Source organism: Brienomyrus brachyistius, chromosome 8 (assembly GCF_023856365.1).
Source record: "Brienomyrus brachyistius isolate T26 chromosome 8, BBRACH_0.4, whole genome shotgun sequence".
Lineage (NCBI taxonomy): Eukaryota > Metazoa > Chordata > Actinopteri > Osteoglossiformes > Mormyridae > Brienomyrus > Brienomyrus brachyistius.
In genome coordinates this window covers 8,656,436-8,672,497 of record NC_064540.1, presented here as the reverse complement: position 1 = coordinate 8,672,497, position 16,062 = coordinate 8,656,436, and the positions used below count along the sequence as shown (strand labels likewise).

The following is a 16,062-nucleotide window of genomic DNA, read 5'->3' as shown; positions in this document are numbered from 1 at the left end:
GCCTCTACCCGCCCCCCCACCCTCCCTGTGTGTGTGTGTGTGTGTGTGCGTGTGTGTGTCTGTGTGTGTAGGTGTGTGGGGTTTTGTATATATTACATTGTGGGGATCACAAACTCCCCCCATAATGTGCTAAAAACCTGTTATTTTGACATTGTGCGGACCATTTTTTTGGTCCCCACAAGGGGAAATTCAATCTTCCAAAAATCTGTGAATTCAATAAAAAAACAAAAATTGTCAGAAGTCTTGTATTTTGTTTGATTATTTATGGTTAAGGTTAGGGCCGGGTAGGGGTTAAGGTCGTCATTGATAGGATTAGCAGTTTTCCCAAAGAAATGAATGGATGGTTCCCACAAAGATAAAAACAAATGTGTGTGTGTGTGTGTGTTAGGGCCCTGAAAGGCCCGGTGGATCCCATTTAGACCCACCGATTGCAGCCTGAACCTGATTGGTTAACCCACCCCCATCCCCTGCTCCCTGTTATATCAGGTCACACACATTCATGTCTTGCTCCCAGTTCTGACCCAAATGCCTCCTGTTCCACGATCCTACAGGGGCTCTCTCTCTCTCTAGCTCTCTTCCAGGTTATGGGTTCAGGGGGCGAGGGTGGTCTCCATGGTTGCAGCTTATGATTGGCCATGCACATTGCTGTATAAAATCTAAGAGAAAGTGCCGGGGAAGCTAGTGAGTTCCCAGCATTCAGAGATGCCTCTCACAGAGCGAGTCAATTTTATTTTTTAAAGTAGCAGCTTCTTAAAGAAAGCAGATTAAGGCTATAATGAAATGGAGGCATTGAGGGTAAACTGGGTTTTAAATGGTGAGAAAAATGCCGTGGTCTTAGTGTGGTTACGGTGCGGTTGTCTTGTGGTCACGGTGCAGTTGTCTTGTGGTCATGGTGCGGTTGTGTTGTGGTCATGGTGCGGTTGTGTTGTGCTCATGTTGTGGTCATGGGCCTTTGGTGTCCCAAGCCAATCAAGCTGGCCTGCAACAGAAAAAGCAACCAGGACTCTCTGCACAGGGGCAACAAGAAGAAGGGCATCAAGTCATCCATTGGCCGCCTCTTTGGCAAGAAGGAGAAGGGACGCTTCCTGCAGCAGATGGGGAGGGACGGTCAGCTGACCATGACTGTGGCTCCAGGTACCCTGGCCTTTGCGTTTCTTTGACTTTCATGGCAATCATGCAGATGGATATTTTGGAATGAATTCCTCTGAGATTACACATATATGTAGAAGTGTACAACAGAGACCCCCCCCCTCGGGACAGGCGGCCGTTTGTCAGAACTGTGGCGCCCCCTGCTGACACCTGCTGGCATTAGTGATTATGCACTTACCTGGACCCAGCCACAGGCCTCCTGCATGGCAGGCAGGCATTTCACAGATGAATCACCAATGCGCAGATGAACCGCAACCCGCTCACCTGCGAGTTCCTCCTCGGGCCGAGATCCAGGCGCAGGGATCCAAATTGGTCCAGGTTTTGCCGTGCCAAGAATCCCTCCCGGAATCCGCCCACTGTTCCGCCACGGCCGCCGCCGGAGGTGTTCTCCGGTGATTCCGTAATGAGGACGGGCTTAGCAGCCCTCGGATAGGAAAGGGAGTTACCCGGAAGCAGGTAGCATGGTGTGTGTGCGTGTGCGTGTGGATTAGGGGAGACACAGTCTATGGTGGTCCTTTGAAGTAATCCTGTTTTGTTGCTGTGAAGTACGATGGACACTTGGGTCACTTCTGTCCACATCACAGACTTGGAGATGGGCATTGGGGACACCATGACACTGAGCAAGCTGGGGACGCAGGCGGAACGGGACCGAAGAATGAAGAAGAAGTAGGTGTCCCCCCGCTTCCCTCTGCCTGCTTTCCCCGGCTCTCCGAGCACATCGAGGCTAATGGTGCTGGTGCCCCCGTTCCCATACCGCTGCTAATTAATAAGCTTAACTTCATTTATATGCAGATCTACCAGGCTCCTCAGGACCCGGTGAATCCTCACCGCCTCGCTTCGCCTCGCCTCTGTTCCCTGTGCCGTCTGTCCTAAAGAATGCATCTCTGTGTTTTTTTATTACTGCATTATTTCGAGAGATCACCTCGTCTCAGTAATGTCAAAAGCTTTCAGAAACACTGTAAGATTCTCGTCAGGAGTCTTTATGGGCCTTATGCCTGACTCATGCCTGAGCTACAATTTTTCCCCTAGGATCTCTGAAAGTTTCTACGATTTTTTTTTCTATAAATAAGTACCCATTGAGGGATTTTAAACTCCTTGCGGTGATCTGTGTAAGTGGCTGTGTATGACTCCTTAATTGATCTACATCCTGTTCCTATTTAGTCATAATTGAGAATGTCCTCACAAATTTTGTGAATTGAATTTATGCCGAACGGTGATTTCCCCTCCCCCACAAATTGCAGAGCCTATGTGATAAGCAATCTATTAAAGAAACCCTTTCCATGGTTCTGCCTGTTGGCTGACAGTCCAGATACGAAGGCAGATCACATTCATCAGGGAATTTTCAGGGCTGACTGGTCTCGCTGTCGGCACCCGGACAGTTAGATGAGAAAGGAAGTCAGAGCAAGAGCATGAGTGCAGGAGAAGTCCCACCAATTAATTGGACTGACATATGAGGGATCTTAATTAAACTGGGTGATCGTAATTAAACCATGAATTGAGGCCTCTTGTTAATCCTGCTGTCTGCCTTGCCTCTGATTGATGCTAACAATAAATTATCTTACCATTCGCTGCGAAAGGCCACAAAGGCTCGTACATCAGGTCTTATTGTTCCATGGCAAGCTGTAATTCCCCATCTGTCTTCATGTTCGGGTGCAGCAGGATGTGGGCGGGGCTGCACTGCAGGTTTGTGGATGCGCCGGAGCAGCGACGGTGGTGACACGTTCTGTCTCTTCTTCAGGCACGAGCTGCTGGAGGATGCCAGGCGGAAAGGGCAGCCTTTCGCCCACTGGGACGGCCCTACGGTGGTGTCCTGGCTGGAGGTAAGAGCCAAGAGAAATATCAACTCCTGTTGGGGCGGGGAAGAGAGAGTCATCTTCCCTAGGAGCTGAGAAGAGTACAGTCATCTCCCATTGGGTTAAGGAAGAGAATAGTCATCTGCTATTGGGGTAGGGAACAGAATAGTTATCTCCTTCTGATGTGGAAGATCTGGGCTCCTGGAAAACGGGAATGAGATGTATGAGAACCACGGTCATTCGGATGCCTGTTTGTCCTTCAACTCATTCCAGACTGTTGACTTCTAGCACTGCTATTCTTCTTAGCTGCTGCTAACATAATGTCTTTGAGAGAACAGTGCTGCAGTACGGCCACCCGTTTCCCCCCGCAGCTGTGGGTGGGCATGCCCGCCTGGTACGTGGCCGCCTGCCGCGCCAACGTGAAGAGCGGCGCCATCATGTCGGCGCTATCCGACACTGAGATCCAGCGGGAGATCGGCATCAGCAACCCACTGCACCGGCTCAAGCTGCGACTGGCCATCCAGGAGATGGTGTCCCTCACCAGCCCCTCGGCACCATTAACCTCACGCACGGTGAGTCTAGGACGGGCCGGGCCCTGTTCTCCCACAATCCACCTCACGGTTCAGGTCTCGTCTCTGTATTTTGCCCATTTTTACTTTCGATTTATTTAGCAAGTGCTTTTATTGAAAGTGAGATACAGTTGAGAAAGCAGAGTCAGTCAGCCAGTCCCAGGAACAATTTGGGGTTAAGGGCCTTGCTCAGGGGCCCAGCAGTGAAATTACTCTGCTGACCTTGCTGATTTGAAACGGCAAGCTGCCAATCACAAGCATAGCATCCTAACCCACTGAGCCGTATGCTGGCTGTTAAATAGTTAGACTCCGCCTCTTGAAGCTGGCCCCACCTATTTATTTCTGATATTATTAAATGAATCACAAGCCTTGTCCATCCTCACAGGCTCCGCCTACCTTCCAGGCTCCGCCTTCATTCCACCTTCTGGGTGTCATTTCCCTGACAGGTCACATATCCACTGCACATCACATTTCTCTGCTTGGTTAGGCAGTGCCTTTAAATCCCTGGGTTACAGAGTTCGCCCCCCCCCCCCCCCCCCCCCCAATGGAAATGAGGCAACAATGTTTCCTCAGCGACCTGCTAGCTAACGGGGCGTCGCTCCCCTCCTCTCTGCGCAGTCCTCCGGAAACGTGTGGGTGACTCACGAAGAGATGGAGACCATGGCAACATCCACCAAAGCGGTCAGTGCCATCTGGGTGACACCCCCGCCGGGCGTGCATATGGCACGCTTCCGAGTCCGATCGCATCAGACACGTGTGGTGTGTGTGGCACGAGCATCTGTGTGCGCGTGTGTGCGCGTGTGCGGCTGTTAGCGTATGATGTAGGTGTGTGCGTATGTATGTACACATGTGCGGTTAATAGCGTGTGGTGTGTCTGTGTGTGTTCATGTGTGCGGCCATTAGCGTGTGACACATATGTGTGTGTGCTGTACCACTATCTTCCATTCCCCACGTGTCTCTGCTCTCCGTGTCAGTGAGCTCTCTCCCTCCCTCCCTCTCTCCCTCTCTTGCACCATCCACTCGCCGCAGCGCCGTTTTCGCGCTTCGCCAGCGTGCTTCCGGGAGCCTGTGGGTGGGGCCGGGCTGGGTCTGGCGGGGGCGGGACCACTGCACCCTCACTAACGGTTTCTGTTGTGTGCGTTAACATGCTGTCAGGAGAGTGAGGAGGGCAGCTGGGCACAGGTGAGATCCGCCCATCAACACGCACCATCGCCATCCCCCTCCGCACTGATATCCTGCGGTGGGGGGAGCTCGTGTTTTTCATTTTTCCCACCACCCTGCTGGTCTTTGCCTTGGCACTCAGAGTGGAAAATTAAAAATTAGCATAGGCAACTTTTGTCCCCACAGTCCCTCCACCCCCGACTTGGTACTGCAGCCAGGTGGCGCTGTGGCATTCTGGTTACTGTACTGTCAGAATCCACTCCACTCCCCAATTTGGAAGTGTAAAAAAACGCCTCTGGAAGCCTCTGAACGTGTATTTGTATCACAGTTCATATTCTGTTGCATTGTGGGAAAAGCACGTGTTTCCGCATAACCCACTGCCACCCCGGCAGACCCTGGCATACGGGGACATGAACCACGAGTGGATCGGCAACGAGTGGCTGCCCAGCCTGGGGCTGCCGCAGTACCGCAGCTACTTCATGGAGTGCCTGGTGGATGCCCGCATGCTGGACCACCTCACCAAGAAGGACCTGCGTACCCATGTTAAGATGGTGGACAGCTTCCACCGGTGAGGCGGGGTCGTCAAAGGGGCTGCATGTTTATTGCCTACTGGAAGTCACTGCATAGGCCAGTTGTGTGCTATAGTGTACTGAGAAACACTGTAATAAGACGTTTTATTAGGTCTATTCAAAGTCCTTCAGAACCATATGCTACTCCACAGGAAAATGAATGTATTACTGCTCTTAATGTTACCCTTATCCTGCGGTTATTTTGCATGGCCATATGTGCTCTAAGCAGACAGGCTGTTACACAAAATGTGCATTATGTGTTTTTTTTGACCAATTATTTTGTCTCACACAGGGCCAGTTTACAGTACGGCATAATGTGCTTGAAGCGACTGAATTATGATAGAAAAGATCTGGAGCGCAGGAGAGAGGAGTGCCAGCACGAAATCAAAGGTTGGCCTGTGTTAATCTCCTTATATCTGGGCTCTGTCAGAGGGTGCCACCTGGTGGGCATTAGAGGAACTGCACATAGGGGGGAGATATGACGATGAGTCGTGTGATCGCACTGAGCATGAAGCTTTACCGCGTGTGTGTGGGGCTGCACAGACATTGTGGTGTGGACCAACGACCGGGTGATACACTGGGTACAGTCCATCGGCCTGAAGGAGTACAGCAGCAATTTGCTGGAGAGTGGCGTGCATGGTGCCCTCATCGCCCTGGACGAGAACTTTGACTACAGCAGCCTGGCCCTCATCCTGCAGATCCCCATGCAGAACACTCAGGTGAGGGAGGGCAGGGGGGTGGCAGTCAGCCTCCGAGACCTTAGGCACTCTGTTAGGCTCACTGCTGTTCAGTTAATGTGGGCCTAATATTTATACTTTGTTTATATAGCTAGATTTTATTCAAAGTCACTGCAATGTAGAAAGCAGGGTCAGACAATTAGGGTTAAGGGCTTTGCTCAGGGGCCCAGCAGTGGAATCATTTTGCTGAGCCTGGGATTTGAACTGGCAACCTTCTAATCATAGGCACAGCATCATAAGTAAACCTAAGAATGGCTGACATGGCAGAAATCAAACTGAAATGAGAAAAATACTTCAAAAAGGTTCGTAACTTGAAGAGGCCCAGAGGAGGGTATACAGCATGAATTATTCCATCTGAACCCTTTTCATACCTCTCTGGCGCCCCCTACTGAAAGCCAGGATGAATCGTGGTGTTCAGAGTACACTGGGCTAATGGCATTATCGAATCACTTTGGTCTGCCGCTTTGAGAGACGGTGATGGTATCAGCCAGTTCACACTGCGTTTCTTGCTGTTCTCATTGTCAGATAGATTACAGTGGGCTTGTTATGGTATTAGCAGCATCATAAACCTCAGTCTGAGAAAACGGCCACCTCTAGCCATGTGAGATACCGGAAAGAGTAAAGACCAGCATCCCCCCACTCCATCCAACAGTTCAGTAACTTAAGGACATTTGAGTTTGTTTATGGATTAGCGGCTAGTGTGATGCAACCTGCTCATGAATATACAGGCAGATGGCAGCGGTGCCCTTGACTGGCACCAGGTTGGCTGACAGTTACAGCCAGCAGCCTGCTGGTAAATCCAGCGTAACGGTGGACTGAGACCGTCTGCAGGCACGTAACCCATTTGGCTCGTTCGGGAAGGCGCTGGGGACAGTAAGATGCCTTGGATTCTTTGAGAAGCATTTGTAGCTAAGTGGGTTAGGATTCTGTGACAATGATCAGAAGGTTGTCGGTTTGAATCCCGCGGCTGGCAGACTGATGTTGCTGCTGGGCCATTAAGCTGAAATGTAATTTTTCCCTGGGGTACACTTGTATCTGTTCCACAGGCCAGGCAAGTTCTGGAACGGGAGTTTAGCAACCTACTGGCGCTGGGAACCGACCGCAGGCTGGATGAGGTGAGTAGAGTAGGGGTGGGGCACACAGTTACTTAAAATAAATAAGTGGTATTTTTTTAAATACTATACTAAAAATAATGGAGATCAGGTCTGAACTGTGGATTTTATTAGAACCCCCCTCCCCACCATGGGTTCCACACAAATGAATGTGTGAAACAGAAATGTGTGAAACCCAAGGGGGTGGCGGGCTGAAATGAAACAGTCATCAGTTTTCCGACCCAACCTCCATTTTTTTGAATATCTAAGTGTCTGCAAACCAATGGTATTTATCAGCTGGACAGGTGCAGTGTTGGATTCTGCTTTTTTCCCCCCAAAAAACTGCTGTACTAGAATCAACAAAGTACTGAGTATTTATGAAAAGCAGTTCTCTAAATAGGATGTTCATATTTAGAAGTGGTGTTCGATAATACACAGAAGTATCTGAACACCTCACCTCGAACCACTGCCCTTTATCCGGATCGGTGTAGAGTGATGACAAGGCCTTCCGGAGGTCTCCGTCGTGGAGGAAGCGCTTTCGGCCGCGGGAGGGCCAGGGCTTGGGCACCATGGCGGGCTCCATTGAGACGCTGCCGGCTGGTTTTCGCCTCACCTCCATGTCGGTGCCACTGTCAGCGCCCGGTGTGCCCAAGAGGCTGCAGCCCGAAGGTAGGCCCCCCGACCCCCCATCGCCACCTACACCGCTCCCCTCACACATACTCACTATGGCGCTCACAGTGCGCCCTGCTAACATCTCTACTAATGGGGGGGGGGGGGACTTGGGGAACTGAAGAGGGAAGAGGGTGTCTTTCCCCAGGCCACTTGCTGGGCTCAGGTTTGTCGGGGGCCGAGCAGGAAAGTGAAGTAGCCGCATATAAAGGTGGGTCCAGTCCGCCAGCCCAGGTCCTCTCCCGGCCCAGTGCCCTCATGTCTGCCTTCACTGCCGCCGCTCACTGTCAGACATTTCCTCTCTGTCCTGCACCCCCCACTAGCCGGACCCCCCCCCCTCGCCGAGGTTAGATCCCTCCGCTGTGCGGACTTACTCTTGTTAACTCCGTTCTGCAGGTGGCAGGTGAGTCTCATCGGGCACTTTGGGGTTGGCGGGGGTGTCTGCGTTGGTCATACCCTGAAGCTTTCTCTTCCTGTCGTTTCATGATGCCCCAACCCCGACTCCTGACTCTGCTGGATCTCTGTCTATTTCCAGCACTCAGGTTGTCGCCACTCCCCCCCCCCCCCTCCATGCTATGATGGTCCATCTCCAGGGCCAACCCACCCGTTTTTGGAGCTCTAAGCTCAATTTGATTGACCGAGTCGCCATTTTTCATCTTCCTTCCCATTCTGAAAGGCTGAGCAGATGGGGACCCCCTCCCCCCCCGGTAGCTGTTGGGCTCTAAGCCCCTTCTTATTTCGTTTATACCTTGGGCTGGCCCTGTCTATGTCCCCTCCCCTTGTCATATCATGCAAAGTGTCCCCTCCTACCTGATGGCCGCTTGTCCCACAACACTGCCGAGTGTAGAAGATGTAAATCGCCTGCTTGCTGGTCACCCAGGTTCACCTTGAGGGAAGCTGTTGCTCTGGAGTGATTCCACACCTCGCAGTGTTAAGGCTGCAATGGATACTTAGAGTACAGGTGTAATGGAGTGTCATACCAAGATGGTGCTTTTAATCATTTACACTAATATGTTACTAAAAATACTAAAACTCTCCAGTTAATGCTCTCCAGGTGAAGCCAGGTGTCAGATGGAAGCTTGTAAGCCGGGGTTTCCCAGCCCGGGACTCAGGGACCCAAAGACGGTCCACGTTTTTTCCCAGGGTGCAAAAAGTTGGGCTGCCTGGCAGGGAGCTGGGAGGGAGCAAAAACGTGGAGCATTAGTGGGCCCCCGAGGACCGGATTGGGAAGCAATTCTGAGCTATCAGGTGCACCAAAAGCTTGACAGGAAAGCTGAAAGAGAGAGAGAATGAAAGAAAGCAGAATTTAGCCGGAGATGAAAGTCGAGGCTTAAAGTTTGAAAATCCGTTTTCTTTAGAAAGAATCGGCACCAGGCTTTTTTTCTTTCCTCTCGTCGGTATGATTCCAGTAGCTGTATATGCAGCATTAGTAGCAGAGGCCTCATATCACCTCCACGGAATATTGTATCATCATCAGGACTGTCCTATAGCTTCATATCACTGAGAACAAAATCAGAGATCAAAAATGTGGCCGCGCGTCTCTCTGTATGTAACGCGGCCATGAAGGAAGCAGCCGAGAGGACTTAAATATGTTAATCCCAAAATCCAAAAAAAAAGCCAAGTTCACTAAGCGCTTAAGTTTTGTCACATCAAAGGCCCGCCCAATGAATCGTAACAGAAATAGCTCATTAATAAAAGCAGAGAAAAAGTTTTTCTTAAAACAAAAAGCCAGTTTTCTGGTCGACCTGCTTTTAATGGACTTTTCTTTGAGCGTGTAGGACATAACACGATCGCTGCCTGCGATTGACAGGAATTCCCCCCGGGTTCTCCCCACGGTGCCCTCCCATCCCCGGCGTCCTCTCACATCGGAGATGGCAGTTTGCCCGAAAAGTTTGGTGGGGGCTCCATTCTCTGCAGCTTCTTTACGCTCTGGTGCACCTCTTGGCTGGGGAGTGCATGTGCTTTTTGATGTGGGGCGGGGGGGGGGGATTTTGCCCGCATTCTGAAATCTCACCTTTCTCGCTCTCCACACAGTGCAGTCCCACTACCTGTACGGCCATATGCTTGCTGCCTTTCGAGACTGATGTGCCAAATCCCAGCTGTCGTGGTTTCTTAGGAGGGGGGGGGGAGGTTTTTGGTAAGGGCTCGCGCTTGGCGACAGACACCGCCCGCCCCCCCCCCCTTTCCCGGCAACGCCATTTCTATGGAATCTGTGCGATGACGGAGCTCCATGGACTTTGTGCACAACCTCCATGAACAAAGAGAGACGACAGCCGCTCCAGTTCTATCCAGTTTTCCCAGTTAGTGGCCGTGATGTCGTTGCAATGTTCCTCCTTTCTACGGATGTACCTCACATAGTCTGTCGGTTAGAGTATGTTTCCTGGGTGTATCTACGATGTATAGAGTATATACAGTACGACTTCCACTGGTTATACAAGGCTAACATAATTTTGTGTGTGTGCATATATATATATATATATATATATATATATATATATATATATATATATATATATATAAATGGAATATTTACGTTTTATAGAGATATATATCTATATAAATTATACATATCAAATTTTAAAAATATAACTATTGTATCTAAACAGATGTTCTGTTATAGCTGGTGGCTGTTTGCGTGTATTGGATCCCTGCTTTCCTGACTGGTGTCCATTTGGTCTTTTTTATGAAATGCCCACATGGGGGTTTTTCAGAGATGTCACTTTACAGAGGAGTGTTAAGGTGCTAGAGCGGTGTCACAATACTGCAGTGATACTCGCCAAGTCGCTCGTAAAACCTCAAAGACCTGACTCCCACTCCGGTGTCTCTGTATCCTTCCCTTTTCACGAACGGAACGGCCTGATCGATGTCGAACTGAGCGCTTGGATTGAAGGACGGATGTGGATGTGGGAGTTTGCGATCAAAGAACAGCAATATCCCTACTCAGCTGCTGCATCTCCAAGTTGGGTTGTTGGGGAGCCTGGCCCGATTGGGCACCTGAAGTCCGTGAGGTCGCTGGATTGGATGCCCAGCATAGCCAATCAGGCGGGAACACATTTTGATGGCCCATCTCTCGTGCTTTGCTGGACTGCAACAACCAATGAAATCCCGCGTGTCTATGAAGAGGTAAAGAAATGTATGTATGTGACGTCACGGAAACCAACGCTGCAAGACTTATTTTGAAGTGCTTTCTCACCTGTGACCACCTACAGACTGTGTTCCGCTTCTCCATTCCTCATCACAAATTCCCTCACAGAGATGAAGTATGAATCGTGTGTGTATATATAGTTTTTCTTTACAAACTGTAAAAGATGTTTTGACAGTTGTAATGTGCTTTTTGTGGCATCTGTAAGTACTGTAAGTGTCTTTTATGCCAAGTGAATCGGAGCTGATAAATGAAGTTGTTTTTTTTTGGTTATTAAAAGTGTGCTGCGTTACTTATATGCCAAATAACACCAAATAGCTTTTCCATTGAAAACAGTATCTTCATGTCGATTCAGCTGTAAAACCCAGACCCGCCAGAAAGAATATTTGATATCACCTCCCAATGCCTTTCCTGTGACAAAACCCAATCCATTGAAGATTTTTTATTTGCTATTTGTATGAGGACACATACACTGGACTATGTTAGTGTTCACATATCCTGCCATATAGAGGTGCGAGTGAAGCTTGGGGTCTGAGTGCAGGGTCAGTCGTCCATTGGTCATTCATCCAGTGATTCTGGGATACTGTGGGGCATACCTTATCGTTAGCCAATCATATGCTTTGAAGTGGGGAATGACAGGGGATGGGGGCACTCTGGGGGCCAATCAGCATTCAGCTAGGGCCAGTGCATCCTGTGGCCCCGCCCCTGTGAGGTCTTTGGCTCATGGGAATCAGGAAGCCTGATCTGGGGATCTGCAGCTGAGGCACTGATCTCCTGCTGTGGGCCATGCTGCATGTGCTGCAAAGGGGCACACTGCAGTGACACGTCGTATTTCATGCACGATTGCTGGTCTTTCCCTGCATAAATTCAAACCCATCACCAAGCATGCAGCCTCCTGGTCAACAACAACAACTCAGTGCCTAAATATGCTGTCAAAAGGTAGCATAAAACAGTGGTTGGTCCTCTCTTCAGCTCTTCTTTGTAATGTTTAATTGCTTAATATTACATATATCTTTGTTATTATGAATAAGTTGGAGCATAATGACCTACAGTATATTTATGTGGTATATTTATGAGTCACAAAGGGCTGCCGGTCTGAAAGGGCTGCCGGTCTCAAAGATCTCGTTACATTGCATTACTTTCATTTAGACGTCGAAAATAAACTCCTGTATATACATTTACTGAATCAGAAAATCATTTCTCACCCGGAGGATCTTCATCAAGTCAACTGGACTGAAAAATATCTGTCATAGCTAAAACAACAAATCTGCATATAGGAAGAATTCAGACCTTGTGTATCGCTTTACCTAGAAGCATCTCTGCTTGACTATAACTACTGTTATGCTTATGGTCATATTTTATTACGAAGTAAGAAGCGGAAGAATCCACAGCCAATCAGACATGGCCATTAAAGTCACATGATACATGGGTGCCTAGGCTGAGAAAAGGTTGTGATAAAAGGTTAAGATGGCAGCTTTGTTATATATAATAATCAGAAATAGCAATATGTGAAATCTTCAACTTGCCCATATTATATGTGTGTGTGTGTGTGGGGGGAGGTGTTGCATAAATCATATTTGGGGACCAAACTGTCCTCAAAGTGTAATAAAACCTGAAACTTCCTGACTTGGGAATATTTATTTCAGTTTCCCATTTGGATAATCTCAATTTTATATAATTCTGTAAATGCAGTCAAAAAAGTAAAAATGCCACAAGTCTTGCATTTTGCTTGGTTACTTATAGTTAAGGTTAGGACTGGGTTGTCATAGTTGGCATTAGGGCTGTGCCCATAGAGAGATGGAGAGTCCCCACAAAGATATGAATGCATGGACTGTGTGCATGTGTGCACAACCTGTAACGGGCTGGCATCCTGTCCCATGTATTCCCCTCCCCTGTGCCATCTGGGTTTGGCTTCAGGTCACCACGTGCTTGGAATAATAGATCATGTTTTGAAATCCATGCACTGCATGCGATCAGTGGAAGAAAATGCGATGCATTTGAGATATGAATTTAATGAATTTGCAAAATTGAATTAGAATTTTATCTTCCACAACTGGTCACATGTTGCACCCATTGCAAAACTGTCTTTCCACAATCTCTTAGATCATTTATATATTCTGCTGAACTGGATGTTTCCAGAACATTCATCTTGTCAGTGAGAGGAGTGGGTTTGCTGTAGCAGTTAGTGGTCTCCATAGTGATCTCCTTGGTGACAGAGCCCTGTCAGCAGGGTGATGTGTCAGGCAGGTGTGTGTGTGCATCACAGTCTGTGTTCCATAAGTCAATGTCATTGCAATCGATACAGTCCCTCTCAGTCTTCAGCTGGTATCCTGGACATTTGGGTGATTTTTTTTAACCAGTGTAGAGTGTTTTTAATTCGACTTTTTATTAGAATTTTCTCCCAGCGACCTGCATTTGGACCAGGGAGGTCAACTGAAGGTGAACTGGCTACGTTTATGCTGTGCTGTTACCATGGAGTGAGAGTACATATCTCACATTAACCAATTATTATGAGTATAATCTATTTTTATTGTCATTTTAGATATTTTGGGACAGTGGTCTTCACCTGGTCGACCACAACAATTATCGCCCCCCCCCCCCCCCCCGAACCAGTCTTGGGCTGTTTTGGGAATGAAATTATGCAAGACAAAATAAGTACGGCAGTGATGTGCAAATACACAACAGTCTTTATTATAAAAGTCAAAATAAGTTAGCAAAAAATAAAAAATACAATAGCAAAACCACTCTGTAGAAAAAGGGAACATATTTACATCACTAGCAATCATAACTAGTTTAAATTACGCTGAACTTGGTCAAACTGCAGTGTTGAATATTGGCCCCACAAATTTACCCTCATTTTAAGCATGACAACACACGTGATTAATGAAAGAACGTAAAGGAAAACTTTGGAAAGGACAAAAGCTGTCAAATACATGTTAAGTACGGACAGTCTGGCTGTCTCGTGTTCATCCGACCCTCCGTATAGGAAGGGAAGTTTGTCATAATGTGGAACGTTGGTTCTGCCGGGAGGAAGGTCTTGCCGGGCCTTTCTGGTGATCTGGTCTCTTGGTAGTGCTTCTTTGGCCCCTGAGGTGGGCTCGGTGAACCCTGGGGCTCATTTGGTGATGTCACCTGCGTACGCTACAGGACCGTCTTCTCCCGCCACGAGGCTGCCCATGATGGAGCTGAGGGTGCGTAAGTTGGGCTGCTCTGAGGAGTCGTCACTGAGGAGATCTGGGGGGCACACAGGTGGTGTCAAAGTCATCTTGGGGAAGACATTCGGCTATTGTAGCCTCTTTTGTTTTGGTTAAGATTTCAGTGAAAGAAAATGCGTTAGCATTAAGCTACATATATTTAGCCATAATTTTGCCACTGTCAGTGTTCTCAGTTTATAAAAATGATAGGGTGCCCTGGTTTTTAGGGTGGGGGTCTGGTTGGTTTGTGGGGTGGCCTGGTTTATAGGGTGGGGGGCCTGATTTATTGACCTTGTTTTTCCTTGTTGGTTCCAACGGAAACTGTACATCTGCATAGCCAATAGCAATCAAAGGTCAAAGCTGCTGCTGGTCACCTGACTGGGTGGGGGGGGGCTGCTTACCCTCGGGGTTGGCTGGGTACGGGGGGGCGCAGGGCTCTGAGGCGCTACTCCACTCGGGGCTGCTGCAGCAGGTGCTGCTTGTGCGCTGGCCTCTAGGAGAGGACACCTGTTACAGGAGGGGGGGCACAGAAGGGGGGCATATGTTCACTGTCTGTCACGGCACGTTCCGACCTGCCGACTCGATGGCCGTGGGCATCCCCCCCGCACGCGCAATGCCTAGCTCATAAAACGCTGTGACGGCCCAATACAAAGGGGACCGGCAGCACCGTAACGCTGCTGTGGGCCGTTCGTCACCAGGCGGCAGCTGGTAGGGGCTCAGGATCCAGCTGTAGTACGACAATGAGGCGGCCGGAGCTCACCGACGAACTGCCTGCCACGAGGGGCAGACGCCGGCATGCCGCCGGAGACAACCACAGGACTCACAGTGAGACGTGGTGGCCATGCCAGATGGATTAGTGCCGGTGCCGATGGTCACGGGTGGTGCTTTGTAAATGAGCAATTACATGGCCCTCGAGAAGGCATTGGTGGGGCAATGCTCCACCAGCTCACGGGACGGGTGCTGCGCAGAGAATGCGCTTCGGCGCTCATGCTTCAGCGATCCCGTTAAAACGCTGTAATCTGGAAAAGCAGCGGGGCGATCGCGCAGGCGTTTCCGAGGGCCGTCGCGATGTGTCGCTTTGTACGCCCCACGGGCAGCTTTGTCTACTCCTGCTCGCAGTTCTCAGGACGCCCCCCCCTCGGACAGAATTCCATGACTTACTAAAGGATACAGCAAGCTCGCCATGCTATTATTCAAACCTATAACCTACTGGAGATTGGTCGAGTTTATTAAGTAATCACCATTATAAATAAACAGTAGGTAAACAGTGTTTGTAATTCCGTGATTCACCCATGTTCTATTTTTTTGTACTTTAAAAGATTGTCACGGCAGGTATGTTGACACGACGTGGGGGTTCAATAATCTTTGTGACCCCCCACAGCCCCGGCAAACTCACCGCATGCCCCACGGGGCCCTGGTACAGCAGGCCGGCCTGCTCACGCTCCTGCTGGTTGAGGGAGCTGACTAGCGCCTGCAACCTTTCGATGTACTGGATGGCGCTCCTCAGGATCTCCACTTTGGGCAGCCGTTGGTTGGGGTTGGTCAGGGTGCTGCGCTTGAGGGCTTCAAAGGCCTCGTTCACCTTCTTCAGCCGGCGCTTCTCTCGCAGCGTGGCGGCCCTCCGCCGGTCCACCGTCACCGAGCGACGCTTGCAGACGCGGCAGGCCCAAGGCAGACACTGACCCGGACACTGCTCCTGGGATGGGGGCGGCCCTGGCGTAGTCGGTGACAACTTCTCCTCTGGACACACACCGGCCGACAGGAGCCCCGTGGCGGGCCGCTCCGAGTAGGCGCCCTGGTCGTAGCTGGCGGGCAGCCGGGAGGGGTAGAAGGCGTCCCCACCATCATAGAAGCGCTGGTCAGGGAAGAAGTATGGGTTGGTCTCAAACAGCTCCATGTTCCGGCAGGGATCTGCAGCCACAGTACGGTCCTGAGCTCCCTGAGCGGACGCTGAGGGGGATCTGTGGACGACAACTGCTCGCACCAAC

The 16,062-nt window shown here is 49.8% G+C and overlaps 2 protein-coding genes across 10 annotated transcripts in view; one reads left to right on the top strand and one right to left on the bottom strand.

The window, feature by feature from the left end:
• Positions 1 to 12,061, top strand: part of ppfia4 (PTPRF interacting protein alpha 4) — an 80,422-nt gene extending 68,361 nt beyond the window's left edge. For 5 of the 9 annotated variants that reach the window (XM_049023763.1, XM_049023765.1, XM_049023762.1 and 2 more), the window contains 14 exons: positions 1,016 to 1,134; positions 1,734 to 1,815; positions 2,888 to 2,969; positions 3,314 to 3,514; positions 4,130 to 4,192; positions 4,667 to 4,693; positions 5,065 to 5,240; positions 5,534 to 5,631; positions 5,785 to 5,960; positions 7,025 to 7,093; positions 7,561 to 7,738; positions 7,863 to 7,949; positions 8,062 to 8,141; positions 9,773 to 12,061. In XM_049023763.1, the coding sequence (XP_048879720.1) occupies positions 1,016 to 1,134; positions 1,734 to 1,815; positions 2,888 to 2,969; positions 3,314 to 3,514; positions 4,130 to 4,192; positions 4,667 to 4,693; positions 5,065 to 5,240; positions 5,534 to 5,631; positions 5,785 to 5,960; positions 7,025 to 7,093; positions 7,561 to 7,738; positions 7,863 to 7,949; positions 8,062 to 8,141; positions 9,773 to 9,994 (1,660 nt within the window). In that variant the 3' untranslated portion in view covers positions 9,995 to 12,061. Of the gene's footprint in view, positions 1 to 1,015; positions 1,135 to 1,733; positions 1,816 to 2,887; positions 2,970 to 3,313; positions 3,515 to 4,129; positions 4,193 to 4,666; positions 4,694 to 5,064; positions 5,241 to 5,533; positions 5,632 to 5,784; positions 5,961 to 7,024; positions 7,094 to 7,560; positions 7,760 to 7,862; positions 7,950 to 8,061; positions 8,142 to 9,772 lie in introns of those variants that run through there. The other 4 variants (XM_049023764.1, XM_049023766.1, XM_049023769.1 and 1 more) reach the window with 4 other exon arrangements.
• Positions 12,062 to 13,539: 1,478 nt separating this feature from the next.
• myog (myogenin) lies at positions 13,540 to 16,062 on the bottom strand. Its single transcript, XM_049023808.1, has 3 exons — positions 15,471 to 16,062; positions 14,476 to 14,581; positions 13,540 to 14,114 (listed from the first exon to the last, which is right to left on the bottom strand). The coding sequence occupies exons 1-3, from the start codon at positions 15,969 to 15,971 to the stop codon at positions 13,996 to 13,998; spliced, it is 726 nt and encodes a 241-aa protein (XP_048879765.1). The 5' UTR covers positions 15,972 to 16,062; the 3' UTR covers positions 13,540 to 13,995.